The 12,667-nt window shown below is 52.3% G+C and overlaps 3 protein-coding genes across 10 annotated transcripts in view; 2 read left to right on the top strand and 1 right to left on the bottom strand.

The window, feature by feature from the left end:
- The first annotated feature begins 1,564 nt into the window (after positions 1-1,564).
- Positions 1,565-7,146, top strand: POU5F1 (POU class 5 homeobox 1). Its single transcript, XM_049653656.1, has 5 exons — positions 1,565-1,969; positions 5,293-5,413; positions 5,733-5,863; positions 6,186-6,344; positions 6,529-7,146. Exons 1-5 carry the CDS (start codon positions 1,565-1,567, stop codon positions 6,793-6,795), a joined length of 1,083 nt encoding a protein of 360 aa, XP_049509613.1. The 3' UTR covers positions 6,796-7,146.
- A 1,021-nt stretch (positions 7,147-8,167) lies between these two features.
- TCF19 (transcription factor 19) lies at positions 8,168-12,394 on the bottom strand. Of its 2 annotated transcripts, XM_049653637.1 has the most exons (4): positions 11,916-12,394; positions 10,876-11,497; positions 9,212-9,770; positions 8,168-8,944 (listed from the first exon to the last, which is right to left on the bottom strand). In XM_049653637.1, the coding sequence occupies exons 2-4, from the start codon at positions 11,111-11,113 to the stop codon at positions 8,704-8,706; spliced, it is 1,038 nt and encodes a 345-aa protein (XP_049509594.1). In that variant the 5' UTR covers positions 11,114-11,497; positions 11,916-12,394; the 3' UTR covers positions 8,168-8,703. The 2 variants fall into 2 exon arrangements, with proteins under 2 accessions (XP_049509594.1, XP_049509593.1); XM_049653636.1 differs by having other exon boundaries at positions 10,876-12,394.
- A 33-nt stretch (positions 12,395-12,427) lies between these two features.
- LOC125938451 (psoriasis susceptibility 1 candidate gene 2 protein homolog) overlaps positions 12,428-12,667 on the top strand; it is a 19,227-nt gene continuing 18,987 nt past the window's right edge. For 2 of the 7 annotated variants that reach the window (XM_049653613.1, XM_049653612.1), the window contains exon 1: positions 12,441-12,491. The gene's annotated coding sequence lies outside the window, so the exon portion shown is untranslated. Of the gene's footprint in view, positions 12,492-12,572; positions 12,595-12,667 lie in introns of those variants that run through there. The other 5 variants (XM_049653606.1, XM_049653610.1, XM_049653605.1 and 2 more) reach the window with 5 other exon arrangements.

Here is a 12,667-nt window from a genome sequence, read left to right on the forward strand (position 1 = left end):
GAGGATCCTTGAGGGTTATTCTTTTGCAAACAGAATCAAGCACCAGGTCAGCAGTGTGAGCCCTGAGGACAGTCAGGGAAGTCCAGAAAAATAGACCCTGGGGGGAGAGCTTAGGGCTGGCTTCCTGTACCCCCTCCCCAAATCGCTTTCCACCTCTTCGGCATCTTTCCACCAGCCCCACTAAACAAAGCGGATCACTTGGCCTGGGGGTCTGGGGGAGGGGTGGATGACAAGGCTGGACGCCTGAGTCCTCCAGAGGAAGGGGAGCAGGATACCTAGGTCCCAGCGGGGGGTCCTGTCTGAGGCTCAGGCTTTGAGGGGATTGCAGGGGGATGGTGCTGCTGGAGTTCTTTTTAGCTGCTCTGAGGGGGATTCTGTGTGGGGGATTGGGGCTGGGGGTTGGGGAGCAGGAAGCTGTCCCCAGGGGAGCCATCCAGGCCCATTCAAGGGTTGAGCACTTGTTTAGGGCTAGAGCTGCCCCCTCTGGGGACTGGGATTGTCCAGCCAAGGCCATTGTCCTGCCCCCTTCCCCCAGTCCCTTCCAAGCTTCTTTGAACCTGAAGTCGGATATTTTTTTCTCCCCAGCTCTCTCCTTTGGCTTTCCCCACCCAAGGCCTGGGGCTGGAGGCCTGGGCTGGGGAGGGGGAGGAGGAAGAACAGCCAACAATGGGGCCAGATATTCGGGTCTCTGATGGGGGGGGGTGCCAAGGAGGCTGATGAGGGGCCCCACAGTGGGGGGCCTCTGGGGTGTATGTGTCTGATCCCTCCGTCTGGACAAAGGTTAGAGAACGTGGGCCCAGTCAGTCCAGAGTCTGGCCCTTAGAAAGGGAAGTAGGGGGTCAATCCCTGGGTCTAGTAGGTAAGGGGGCTCTGGAAGGGAGGCCTTGTCTGTCAGTCTGCCGTTGGAGACGGGGTGAAATTCAGCAGGCTTGGCAGATAGGTACAGGGCATTTGTGGCTTTGGAGTGACTGAACCTGGCCAGTAATCCGGATGGGGATGTCAATTCCCCCTGGGGGAATTGGGCAAGAGGGAGGACCGCAGGGGGTGGATATTAAGGAATGGAGGGGTAGTTATGGCAGTCCTAGGCACATACACACTCAAAAATGTTTGAGGAGCTGAGAGGATGGCTGTGCACCAGGGAGGAGAGGGCGTCAGTGTCTCTGAAGAGGGGTCAAGCACCTGGGCTCCTGAAGAACCGAGAGGAAGTGTCCAAGTCACCCAGACAGTTCTGAGGTGTGCAGAGCCCCAGAGGGGGCAGGCAGCCTGTTGCGGGTTGGAAGTGAAGGTCCGAATGAGGGGCCTGCATCAAGGGTCTGGGGCCTTGAGAGGCGCCTAGCTGGAGCTCCCTGGCTTTCCTACCCCCGCCACAGACCACCGCCACCATCAGGCAAACACCCTTCGCCTCAGTTTCTCCCACCCCCACCGCCCTCACCTCCACCCATCCAGGGGGCGGGGCCAGAGGTCAAGGCTAGTGGGTGGGATTGGGGAGGGAGAGAGGTGTTGAGCAGTGCCTAGGAGAGCCCTCATTTTTCCAGGCCCCCGGCTTGGGGCGCCTCCGTTCCCCATGGCGGGACACCTGGCTTCCGACTTGGCCTTCTCGCCCCCGCCAGGCGGTGGAGGCGATGCGCCGGGAGGGCCGGAGCCCGGCTGGGTTGACCCTCGGACCTGGCTGAGCTTCCAAGGCCCTCCCGGCGGGTCAGGAATCGGGCCGGGGGTTGGGCCGGGCGCTGAGGTGTGGGGGATTCCCCCGTGCCCCCCGCCGTATGAGTTCTGCGGGGGGATGACGTACTGTGGGCCTCAGGTTGGAGTGGGGCTGGTGCCCCAAGGCGGCCTGGAGACCTCTCAGCCAGAGGGCGAAAGGGGAGCCGGGGTGGAGAGCAACTCCGAGGGGGCCTCCCCTGAGCCCTGCGCTGCCCCACCTGGGGCTGTGAAGCCGGACAAGGAGAAGCTGGAGCAAAACACCGAGGAGGCGAGTGAGCTGAAACAGGGCCAGAGGGGGTGGCTGGGCTGGCAGGGGGCGGCCAGGGAGGGGGTGGTGGCTGCCTAGGCCTGGAACCCAAGAGGGCAGCAGGCAGAGGCGATGCCCCAGGCAAAGAGGGCTGTGTGGCCTGAGAGCAAGGGCACGGTGGGAACCAGAAGCCAGAATTCAGAGAGAAGGGGCAGGTGAGGGCAGGGCAGCCCCAGGGAGTCGGAAGCTGCCCCAGGCTGGCCTTGCTTCCCGCCTGGCCCTTGTCAAGTAGCACCTTTCCACATCCTAGGCCTGGCCTGACCAGGGTCCGATCACTCATTTATTACCAGCCCAGCACTAGGCCCAGCTTGGGGTTTGAGTCCCTTCTCCCACCCTTAGCCCTTCTTGAAAATTTGATCCTTACGAGACTCAGGATCTTGGCCTTAGGGTTAAGTGTGGCCTGGGGGCAAAAACAGTGCTTATCCCAGGGTTATTGTTCCTGAAAGTCTAGGGTGTGACTGATTTCTGATAGAAGCTCCTGTTTGTGCTGTGTGTGTGGACGTGTGGGGTTGGGTTTACCTCCCGTCAAGTTTAGGGCTTGTCTTCCCTTGACCTCTGCCTCGGGTCCAGTGAGTCACCATTATGCAAAGTGCACACCCTGGCACCCCCTTGGTGGAAGAAGTCCTCCAGGCCATCGCCCAAATTTAGGGTCTGCTGAGGGATTGAAAGACTTCTGGGTCCAGCCCTGCTAAGGACTAGTAAGGATGTATCTTCCAGTCCTCCCAAGAGACAAGTGTAAGCAATTAGAGATCAAGTACTAAGCCTTTAGACCTCACCAAAGGAGGTGTGAGCGGGTCAGCCGACCGAGTGGCCCTCGACTTTGTAGGAGGTGACTGCTGAGCCTTGAATAATAATGGCTGCCAATTGTGGTCCATTTCCTAAGTGCCTGGCTGTGTGCTCAGTTTCTACATCATTATCTCATTAAACCACCACAAAATCTCCCAGGGAGGTATTATTAGCCTATTTCATGGGTCTTAACTACTAAATGATGAAGCTAAGGTCTGAACTGGGGTTACTTTATTTCAATCCTCAAAGTAGGATTTGGAAAAGCTATTATGGGAAGCTGAGAACATTTATAGGTCTGAAGCAGGGACTGAGCAGAAGTTGGGAATGGAAGTTAGCCTATTTGAATATGTGATTGATCAGCCTTGGAATGCTTCCCTCAAAGTTTCTAGGACTGCACAAAGGTTTAGCCCTCTTGGCCACTTGCCTTCATTGGAGTGCCCCAGGGCTCAGTCCATCACCCTCTGCTCTATCTACCTTTCCTTCCTCTCATCCACTCTCAAGCTCAAATGCCTGTGGAGAGGACTACCACATTTTGTGTCTCCTGCTGGGATGGCTCCATGAAATGCTTCACCCCATCCATCACTCAGTAGCTCAAGGCCCCAACCGGTCATCCTCATTCCTTTCACATTCTACATCCCATCTTTTCAAAGCACAGCTATCTTCACCTTGGAAATACACCCTGAAGCAATCACTACCCCCTGGTCCCAGCCACCACCATCTATGTGGGGGTTACTGCAGTTGTTACAAGTCATACCCTCATTTCCTCCTTAGTATGTTGTCAACATGTCAACTGAAGTGAGCATTTTATCTTTTTTATTTCCTTTAAGTTTTATTTATATATTTTGAGAGAGAGACTATGAGCACAGGGGTGGGGCAGGGGTGGTGGTTCAGAGAGAATCCCAAGCAGGCTCCGTGCTGTCAGCAAAGATCTCACGAATCCTGGGATCACAAACTGAGTCAAAACCAAGAGTCAGATGCTTAACTGACTGAGCCACCCGGGTGCCTCTGGAGTAAAAAAATTTTTTTTTTGTTTATTTTTTTAAATATTTCTTTGAGAGAAAGAGAGAGTGTGCGTGCATGACCAGGGGAGGAGCAGGGAGAAAGGAAGAGAGAATCCCAAGCAGGCTCCACACTGTCCATGCAGAGCCCGATGAGGTGCTCAGTCCACCAACCGTGAGATCATGACCTGAGCCAAACTAAAGAATCTGACGCTAAACAGATTGAGCCACCCAGGCACTCCTGAAGTGAACATTTTATTTTTTTTTTTAATTTTTTTTAATGTTTATTTATTTTTGAGACAGAGAGAGACAGAGCATGAATGGGGGAGGGTCAGAGAGAGAGGGAGACACAGAATCTGAAGCAGGCTCCAGGCTCTGAGCTGAGTACAGAGCCCGACGCGGGGCTCGAACTCACGGACCATGAGATCATGACCTGAGCCGAAGTCGGACGCTCAACCAACTGAGCCACCCAGGCGCCCCTGAAGTGAACATTTTAAAATCAGATATTTTACTCTACAAATCCATTCAGCAGCTCTCCGTTTCACTCGCTGACTGCAGCATCCACAAGATCTGCCCTGCTCATCCCTTTGACTTTGTGAGCTCCTCCCCTCTTCTCTTTCTTGCATCTTTCACCCTGCTCCAGCCACACAGGCCTTGCCACTGCAGGGCCTTTCCACTGGGATCTTTCCCTTTGCTCAAGCATCATTTTCTCTTATTTAAAACTGTCACCATCCTCATAGTCTCCCACCCTGCTGTACTCTAATCCTTCACCCTGCTGCATTTTTTCCATGGTGCTTCTACCATAGTAATATGCTGAATACTTATTTGTGTCTCCATGTTACAATGGAAGCCCCCTGAGGCTTTTTGTCTAGTTTGGGTAGCCTTTGGTTAATAGAAAGTGTGCAGTAAATCTATTGAATTAATCAATGAGAATCCCTGTATGTCACAAAAAGATACAGTAAAAATAAGGGATAATCAGATTTTTAAAAATGAGCACCAAGTCTACCCGTCACTTAATTCATACCTTTTTTGACACCTTTTCTGTAGTGTGTGTGTGTAGGTGCATGCCATGTCATACCCTGGGAGGAGGCTGGGGGAGAGCATATTGAGAATTAGAGACATGTGCCCTTTACTTTTCCAGTCTCAACTGCCTCAAACTGGCATAATAATTGGGTCAAAAAGCTTTTGTGGGAATGAAATGAGCTAAGAGGCAGCAGCTCCCTTCATATAACCTGACAGGTATTCATTCTCATGGAGGCCAGGGCCTGCCTTTCCATCTATGCAGGAATGGTGCTCTGCATCTACCCGATGTGTTACCTTCTGGGGTGAATGATGTTCGTAGATAGGCTATTTCTAGATATTTGGTGGGCAGTCTGGATGCAGATACTCCCACAGACCATTCCTTGGGGCTATAGCCAGGTTCTTGGGGCCCAGGTGGGAAGGGGGATCGACAACTGGTGTGTTTATGTTCTTACATGTCCTCTTCCTTTATGAATGCAGTCCCAGGACATCAAAGCTCTGCAGAAAGACCTGGAACAATTTGCCAAACTCCTGAAGCAGAAGAGGATCACCCTGGGATATACTCAGGCCGATGTGGGGCTCACCCTGGGGGTTCTCTTTGGTGGGTCTCCCTCAGCCTGTCCTGACACAGAACACAGGGACCACATCTCCCCTGGAAGAACATGCCTGAACTTGGGGCTTTTCTTCCTACCAGGGAAGCAAAGGAAGGGTATTTCAGGAGCGGACTCTATCCCCACACATGAAGAGGGTAGAGAGGAAGGGGGAAAAAGTACCTGGGCCTTGATTTTCCTCTGGGAAGAAGTGTGACCCTGGTGTGGGATCTCGGGAAGGCAGGAAAAGGTGGGGAGGCCCTGGGTCTTGGGGTCACACAGGTACTGCCTTCTGCCTCACCTTGCTTCTCTTTCCACTGGCTTCCCCAGGGAAGGTGTTCAGCCAAACAACCATCTGCCGTTTTGAGGCTTTGCAGCTCAGTTTCAAGAACATGTGTAAGCTGCGACCCCTGCTGCAGAAGTGGGTGGAGGAAGCTGACAACAACGAAAATCTGCAGGAGGTGAGGGGGGCAGGGATGCTCAGGGGTCTGCTGAGCCTTATCCTGGTTTTCAATGCTTCCACCCATGGCTTCCAGCTCTCCTTCCTGGGGCAATGGTCCTCAGTGGGATGGAGTGGAATTCCTCAGTTCTGGAAGGAGGTCCAGAGTCATCCGTCTAAACCCACCCTTCCAGGATTCTCTCCATACCATCTGCTACAGGTGACCTGTCCAGGCACTGCCCCCTTAGCAATTTGCTCTTGAGTCACTGACTTCCTGGTGCTCTGCAGGCTCAAAGTCTGCCATTCCATCTTCCTCCCTTGTCACTCTCTCTCCACCTCACCAGATATGCAAAGCAGAGACACTTGTGCAGGCCCGAAAGAGAAAGCGAACAAGTATCGAGAACCGAGTGAGAGGCAACCTGGAGAACATGTTCCTGCAGTGCCCGAAACCCACCCTGCAGCAGATCAGCCACATTGCCCAGCAGCTCGGGCTGGAGAAGGATGTGAGTGCCCAGTCCTTATGTGGTCCATTTCCTCCCCAGTCACCATCTCCCTTTCCCTGGCTCTGGCTCTTGTCTTCAAACCACTCTAGATCTGTTGGCTTTGGGCCAAATGACTAAGCAAAGCTAGCCCCACCTCCTGGAGTTCATGATTGATTGTCACTCTACCTTGTATCTTTCATCCCAGGTGGTCCGAGTGTGGTTCTGCAATCGTCGCCAGAAGGGCAAACGATCAAGCAGTGACTATTCGCAACGAGAGGATTTTGAGGCTGCTGGGTCCCCTTTCTCAGGGGCACCAGTATCCTTTCCTCTGGCACCAGGGCCCCATTTTGGTACCCCAGGCTATGGAAGCCCTCACTTCACTACACTGTACTCCTCAGTCCCTTTCCCTGAGGGTGAAGCCTTTCCCTCTGTGTCTGTTACCACTCTGGGCTCTCCCATGCATTCAAACTGAGGTGCCAACCCTTCCCAGGAATGGGGGCCAGAGGAAGGGGGAGAGCTAGGGAAAGAGAACCTGGGGTTTGTACCAGGGCTTTGGGATTAAGTTCTTCATTTCACTAAGAAAGGATTTGGGAACACAAAGGGTGTGGGGGCAGGGAGTTTGGGGGGGTACTGGTTAGAGGGAAGGTGAAGTTCAAGGATGCTCTTGTTTTTAATCCCCACATCACTCATCACTTTCTTAAATAAAGAAGCCTGGGACACAGTAGGTGGATACTTTTGTCTTTGGTTTGTCCTCCTTTGATTAGAAGAGGAGCTGGGGATACCCAATAGTTAGGTATTAGCTCTCCGACCCCAATGACCCTGAAACCAAGGTTCCATTTAAACTGCTCAGTCACACAGTATCTGTGGGAAAGCCAGTACTGGAATCCATTTATTTGTAGAAAGTCCCTATAGGTATGAACTAGTTCTTGAGAGCCTGTGACTTGGAGTCCTGGGGAAATTTGAGTGGAATACCTTATTTTTATAGCCCATTCCCTATTAGGAGCTGACTTTTTTTTTTTTTTTTTTTTTTGCTTTCCCCACTTTCTACTCTGGAAGTATCCTTAGTGGCGTTACACCAAGGAATTATCTTTAAATACTTTCTTTCTGTATATTGTCCCAAGTAAAAACTCCATCATGTGCTTTGTTGATACCAAAGTCCATTTGGTTTCCACTTAAGATTTTGGCCTACTTTGTCCATGAGTGACTCCCCAAATCCCATGTTTTTGTCCTGGCTCTGCCATTACTTAATTGGGGTAATTGGGGCCCTTGCTTGGAGCTGTTTCCTTCATGTTAAAACAAAAACAAAAACAAAAAAAACCCTTGGGTTGGTAAATCTAAGGGATAGAAAGGAATGGACATAAAAGATTGCAATAGGTCAAGATGGGACTTTTCCTAATAAGAGCTACAGAAACCCCATTTTGACAGTATCTTGGCTTGGTGTAAGGCTCATGAAAGGGAATCTGTTTATTATACTATACGTGGGTTAAGCTGATCTACACTGGATCAGGTCAGCATCCACTCAAGCTGGTGTACCAGGTTTTCTCTTTTCCATGGTCATACTTGTGAAACTTGTAAAGGTTCTGCCATCATGAACTTGACCAAACCATCCACCTATTTTAATGGCAGTGGATCTGTTTTCCTTTAATCTAAAAACCTTAATTACTTTTTCTCTAGTCTCCCACCTCCAGCCCATTCCATATCAAGTGAGCAGGTTCATATTTCTCTGCTTTATCTACTCATCTCTCTTCTAAGAGTCTGAATTAGTTTTTCAGACCATATCATTCTCAAGAACTGGAAAGCAAGGAGTATCAGACCTGCAAAAAGAATAGGTATCTAAGAGTGAATGAAGCTAATTCTTTATTTGGAAATAGAAGCAAAGCTCTGAAAAGCCAGGTAATGATCATGGTCAGTGGCAATGGTTTACCCACAATGTGAAAGTTTTGGGGCTGTGCCCTAGGTTTTCCCAGAATGCCTTATAATGCCATCCCAAAACATTAAGCATTCACTCATTCCAAGTCTGAGGCTTTTATCTTCTCAGGCATGGCATCTGCAACTGATGGGTACTCTGACCACAGACATTCTAGTGCCTATGACAACAAGAACCTATAGCTTGTAATGGAATTTCCAGCTTGCTGGCAACTTCTCAGAGGCAACAAAGATCTTTGGCAGGAAACCATCTCTTCTGTCCCCTTGGCCATGAGGGCCAGCTTCAGGCCTTGGCTCCATATCCATAGCAATGGGCACTTCCCCTATAGTTATTCCCTCCTGGGGAGGCAAGGAAAGAAGGGGACATTTTTTAAGACCCATTGGTGCCCCACTGTGTCCACCCAAGGCCTGGAGGTACCAGCTCTCTGTCATCTTGGTGCCTTGTTGGTGGGCCTTATGTCTGGATGCCTACACGACACTCTGGGCACCGGAAGTCAGCCTCCCTAGCAGCCTGGATGCTGCAGCCAACACAGGCCACATGGAACCAGACATCACAACCATCACACTGAACCCAGGCAACTGTTTCTTCTTCAGGCAGGCAGCAACAAGGGGCTGCACAGGGCTCTCCGCCCCCAACTGCTGGGGGAGCCCTGGGCGTGTTCACTGGGTGCTTCCGAGGACGTCCACGTCGATTTCTGAACAAAGTGACACAAAAGCCAGGGTCACTGGAAACCTGTAGAAGCCTAGAACTTGCCCCTGGATGATCACAATGAATTTACACTAACAGTGAACTTGAATAGTAGAGCTGACTCAGGTCCTGCTGTTCAACATCTGTCTCACATCTGTTCACCTCCCATCCCCATCCCCAATCCTATGCCCAGAGCAGAGGGCCACCTCCCAGCCTGGGGGTCTAAAAAGGAACCAAAGGGAGTTTACAAATTGAGAAAGATCTCTCCACTTACCCACCAGGTGTCCGTGGGGGTGTCTCGACACAGAGCTTCTTCCTGGGCTCTATAAAGACCGATGGAGAGCCCTCGGGCATCTCTCCCTCATCATCCAACTCTGCCAACACTCGATGAGCCGATTTCCTCCGATTTCTTGGGGGTGGGGCAGAAGGGGTGGCCCCCACCTCTCTAGGGGGAGTGGGAACAGGCACGCTCTGTTGCCCACTCCCAGTCCGGGAGAAGGTGAGGGGCTGGGGCCTGAGCTTGCTAAGACTGCCAATGGAATTGAGGATCAGTGTGGCTTTCGGGGCAGGGGAAAGGGTGCTGAGAGGGCGCTGTGGGGCCCCCTGTGGGGGCAGCATAGGCCGGAAACAAGCTCTGGTTCCCTCTTCGCCACTGGACCGCGGGATGGTAATGGCTGCAAAATCTTGAGGTTTGACTCGGACTTGCTGAAACATGAAGTAGAACTCCGAAGGGCTGGTTCCTGGGGACCCTTCAGGGCCAAAGATCACAAGGTCCCCATCACTCAACTCCAGTCTGTGACCCCTTGGGAGTCGGATATTATTGACCAAAGTCCCTGTTGATGGAGGGCACCAGACAGATACAGAGAATGACAAAAACAGAAATGACCAGAGTCAGGACTGGAGAAATCTGGCCTCCTTTGGTTTTTTGGGGAACATGAGGGAGAACATGACATCTGTCATCAAATTCTCACATTTGAAGTCCCTCAGCAGGTGACATCAGATATTAAGCTCCTTGTGAGAGGAGGACAAGTTTATTTTACTTATGCCCTCTCGCAGGGCACATGGAGGAAATGGACTCCTTCCTTCACTCTGCTGAGGTCCCACTGGAGTCCCATTCTCAGACATACTGTCACCCCAGCTCCAACACAAAAATAGTTATTGGCATACCTCAGACTATCTGGGTTGAGATCTTGGCTCCACCCTTCCCAGCTATGTTACCTGGACAAGTTAACCTCTTTATGCCTCATTTTCCTTGTCTGTAAAATGGGGATGATATTAGTGCTCACCTATATTTAATGCACCTGAATAGTGCCTGGCTCATACAGTAAGCACTAAGTAAATTTTGGCTACTACAGTTATCTAATCTCCGTAACACTCCTACAACAGACCTTACTTACAAAGCCTTACATTTTACCTAGGAGGAAACTGAGACCCAGAGAGGTAAAGTGACAGGCCTGAGTTTTCACCAGGGGACAGTGGCAAAACCCAGGCCTCTTGAGGCTGACTGCATGCAATTGCCTGCAAGTCAGGGAGTAAGACATATGCTCTGCTCACTAAAACATAATTCAACATGTCATAACTGCCTTAAGACAAGAACAATGTGTCTCAGCCAATTTAGAAACTGAGTCAAGTCTGAGCTTGGCCCCCAATGGTCCCAGAACATTTCCACTGTGGTACTTCCCTAATGATGGCCCAGGCCCTGGATCTACCCAGCCCCTGTTTGGATGGTTCCAGCTAGTCAGGGACCATTGAGGGCCAACACTGCAGAGAGATTCTGACATTGCACACCTTTAGTGGGAAGACACAGGTCTGGACTACAACTGTCCATCCAACCTGATAGGGAGTTTGGGAGGCAGGCAGGATCACTGTGGAGCCCCTTAATCATTCCAGCCCAGAACTGCAACTGCCCAGGAGCAAGACTGCCCACTCACTGCTCACCTTGGCTGCTGTGGTCTTCCAGGCTGACCTTCCAATCATCACCCCGGCGCTCTGCGTGCAGCTCCGCATGGACTCCAGAGATGAGGCCAGGCTCCTGCTGGGGCTGCAGGGCCACATCACACAGATCGGCCCTACAACCCAAGCGATAGGTGCAGCCAGCCCCGCTAGGGGGGTGGAAGGTGTAGAGATCACCACCCCTGCCGCCCCCTATGCGCAGCAGCTGGAAGCAGGGCAGCATGGGCGGTGCCCCCCCCTGCACCACCTCTTCCACTTCAGGAGTCCATCACCTTTCCCACTCCTGAGCCATGCACGGTGGCCTAAGTTCTGGGCTGATGGCTTACTTTCTGTCTGATGCAAATTTGAGCTGTGCTTTGTGCAACTCTGAGCACAGGCCTGAGTTTTCAGGGGTCTGTGGCAAAACTCAGAAGAGAACCCAGACCGGCATAGTGCAAATTCAGAGTGCAAAGAGCCTAGGCATGCGATGCAAACAAAATTGTCTGGCAAGCAGTTTTGCAACTGAAAATTTCAGGGAAGGTCCCAGTGCAACGCAAAAACGAACACGTCCTATGGCACTTTAGTTGAACCGGATCTTCAGGCCACAGAATATTCGGGGAGACTCAATCTGTGCAAGGCAACAATACATTAGGCAACTTCCAGAAAAATGCAAACTGTAGATGTGTGTATAGGGATTCCTGCTTCTGTACAATACTAACTTGTCACCTCAGTGTTCTTTGGAGAAAAGAAGCTTTTTCCTGTCAGACTTATCCAAAGAGAGTAACCCTTCTGCTCGCCCGCACCTCGCTCTTCAGGCCAATGCCTCGCTCTACCTGGTTATCTTGAACCCCAGTGGTAAGTGAATCCACTGTCGTCCCCCAAAAGGCAGTGAAAAGGGTCCCTACGTTCTCTAACAAAGCAGACCTAAACCCTGGCGGCTTCCCAGCTTCTCCGGCTGGGATAAAAACAAGGGAAAGAGCTTCCCGAGATCATGCAAGGCAAATCCAGCCTTTTCCCTCCCCTGCCCAGCCCAGTTTCCGATCTACCGCGGTGCAGTCTCCAAGTAGTCTCCTCTCCAGGCAGTGCCAGACTGTGCGGCGACCCCGGACCCCTCCGGCTGGGGCCCGGAGCTGGCGCTACTGCCGCTGTTTGACAGCGAGGAAGCCGGGGTCGAGAGGGGCGCGGTCTTCGCGCGCGGGCAGCACCCGCCTAGCCTTCGGAATTCCCGGGCCTGAACTCCGCGCCGAGCGAACCCGCCCCCCATGCCACTCCTGATTGGCCAGCTCATTTGTCCTCTTCCCCTCCATTGGGCGGCGTGCTGGGAGTGTCCCTGATCTCCCGCCTTCCGCTTTTTCTGATTAGTTCACAAATTTTCCCGGGTTCCCGGAGTTGGGAGGAGCCGCCAGGGCGCGGAGACATCCCCCAACGCTTTAATTGTGTCCGGCTTTAGACAGTACTGCGCCTGCGCGCATCTCTTTCTCTCCTCCTTCCTGGGTGAAACCGGATTTTAGAGCCGCCCGCCAAGCATCCCGCTTTGCGCAGGCGCAGTCAGAGGCGGAGGCCGCGCCCAGGAGCGAGGTGTAGGGGGTGTGGCTAAAGGGCAGAGGAGGCTCTCGCGCTGGGTAAGGGACGTTCAGGAAGTGTCAGTTGGGGGCGGGAGGGGGTCGAGAGGGGGTATGGGGGTGGGTTCAGGGGTCTACAGGGGAAGAGGGGTACAGGGACCAGGTAAAGGAACAGATGAGGTGGCCCGAATGGCCTTAGAGTTCAGGGTCCAGGAGGGTAGACTCGGGTATCTGTA

This window comes from Panthera uncia, assembly GCF_023721935.1.
Source record: "Panthera uncia isolate 11264 chromosome B2 unlocalized genomic scaffold, Puncia_PCG_1.0 HiC_scaffold_24, whole genome shotgun sequence".
Taxonomy (NCBI): Eukaryota; Metazoa; Chordata; class Mammalia; order Carnivora; family Felidae; genus Panthera; species Panthera uncia.

Bases quoted from the DNA above. Each gene is read 5' to 3' on its own strand.
- POU5F1 (XM_049653656.1), top strand. From the start codon at position 1,565: ATGGCGGGACACCTGGCTTCCGACTTGGCCTTCTCGCCCCCGCCAGGC. The intron at 1,970-5,292 runs GCGAGTGAGCTG...TTATGAATGCAG, and splicing joins TGGAGCAAAACACCGAGGAG to TCCCAGGACATCAAAGCTCT. The intron at 5,864-6,185 runs GTGAGGGGGGCA...CCACCTCACCAG, and splicing joins ACAACGAAAATCTGCAGGAG to ATATGCAAAGCAGAGACACT.
- TCF19 (XM_049653637.1), bottom strand. From the start codon at position 11,113: ATGCTGCCCTGCTTCCAGCTGCTGCGCATAGGGGGCGGCAGGGGTGGT. The intron at 9,771-10,875 runs GTGAGCAGTGAG...CTCCATCAACAG, and splicing joins GGAAGACCACAGCAGCCAAG to GGACTTTGGTCAATAATATC. The intron at 8,945-9,211 runs GTAAGTGGAGAG...CACTTTGTTCAG, and splicing joins CCCCCACGGACACCTGGTGG to AAATCGACGTGGACGTCCTC.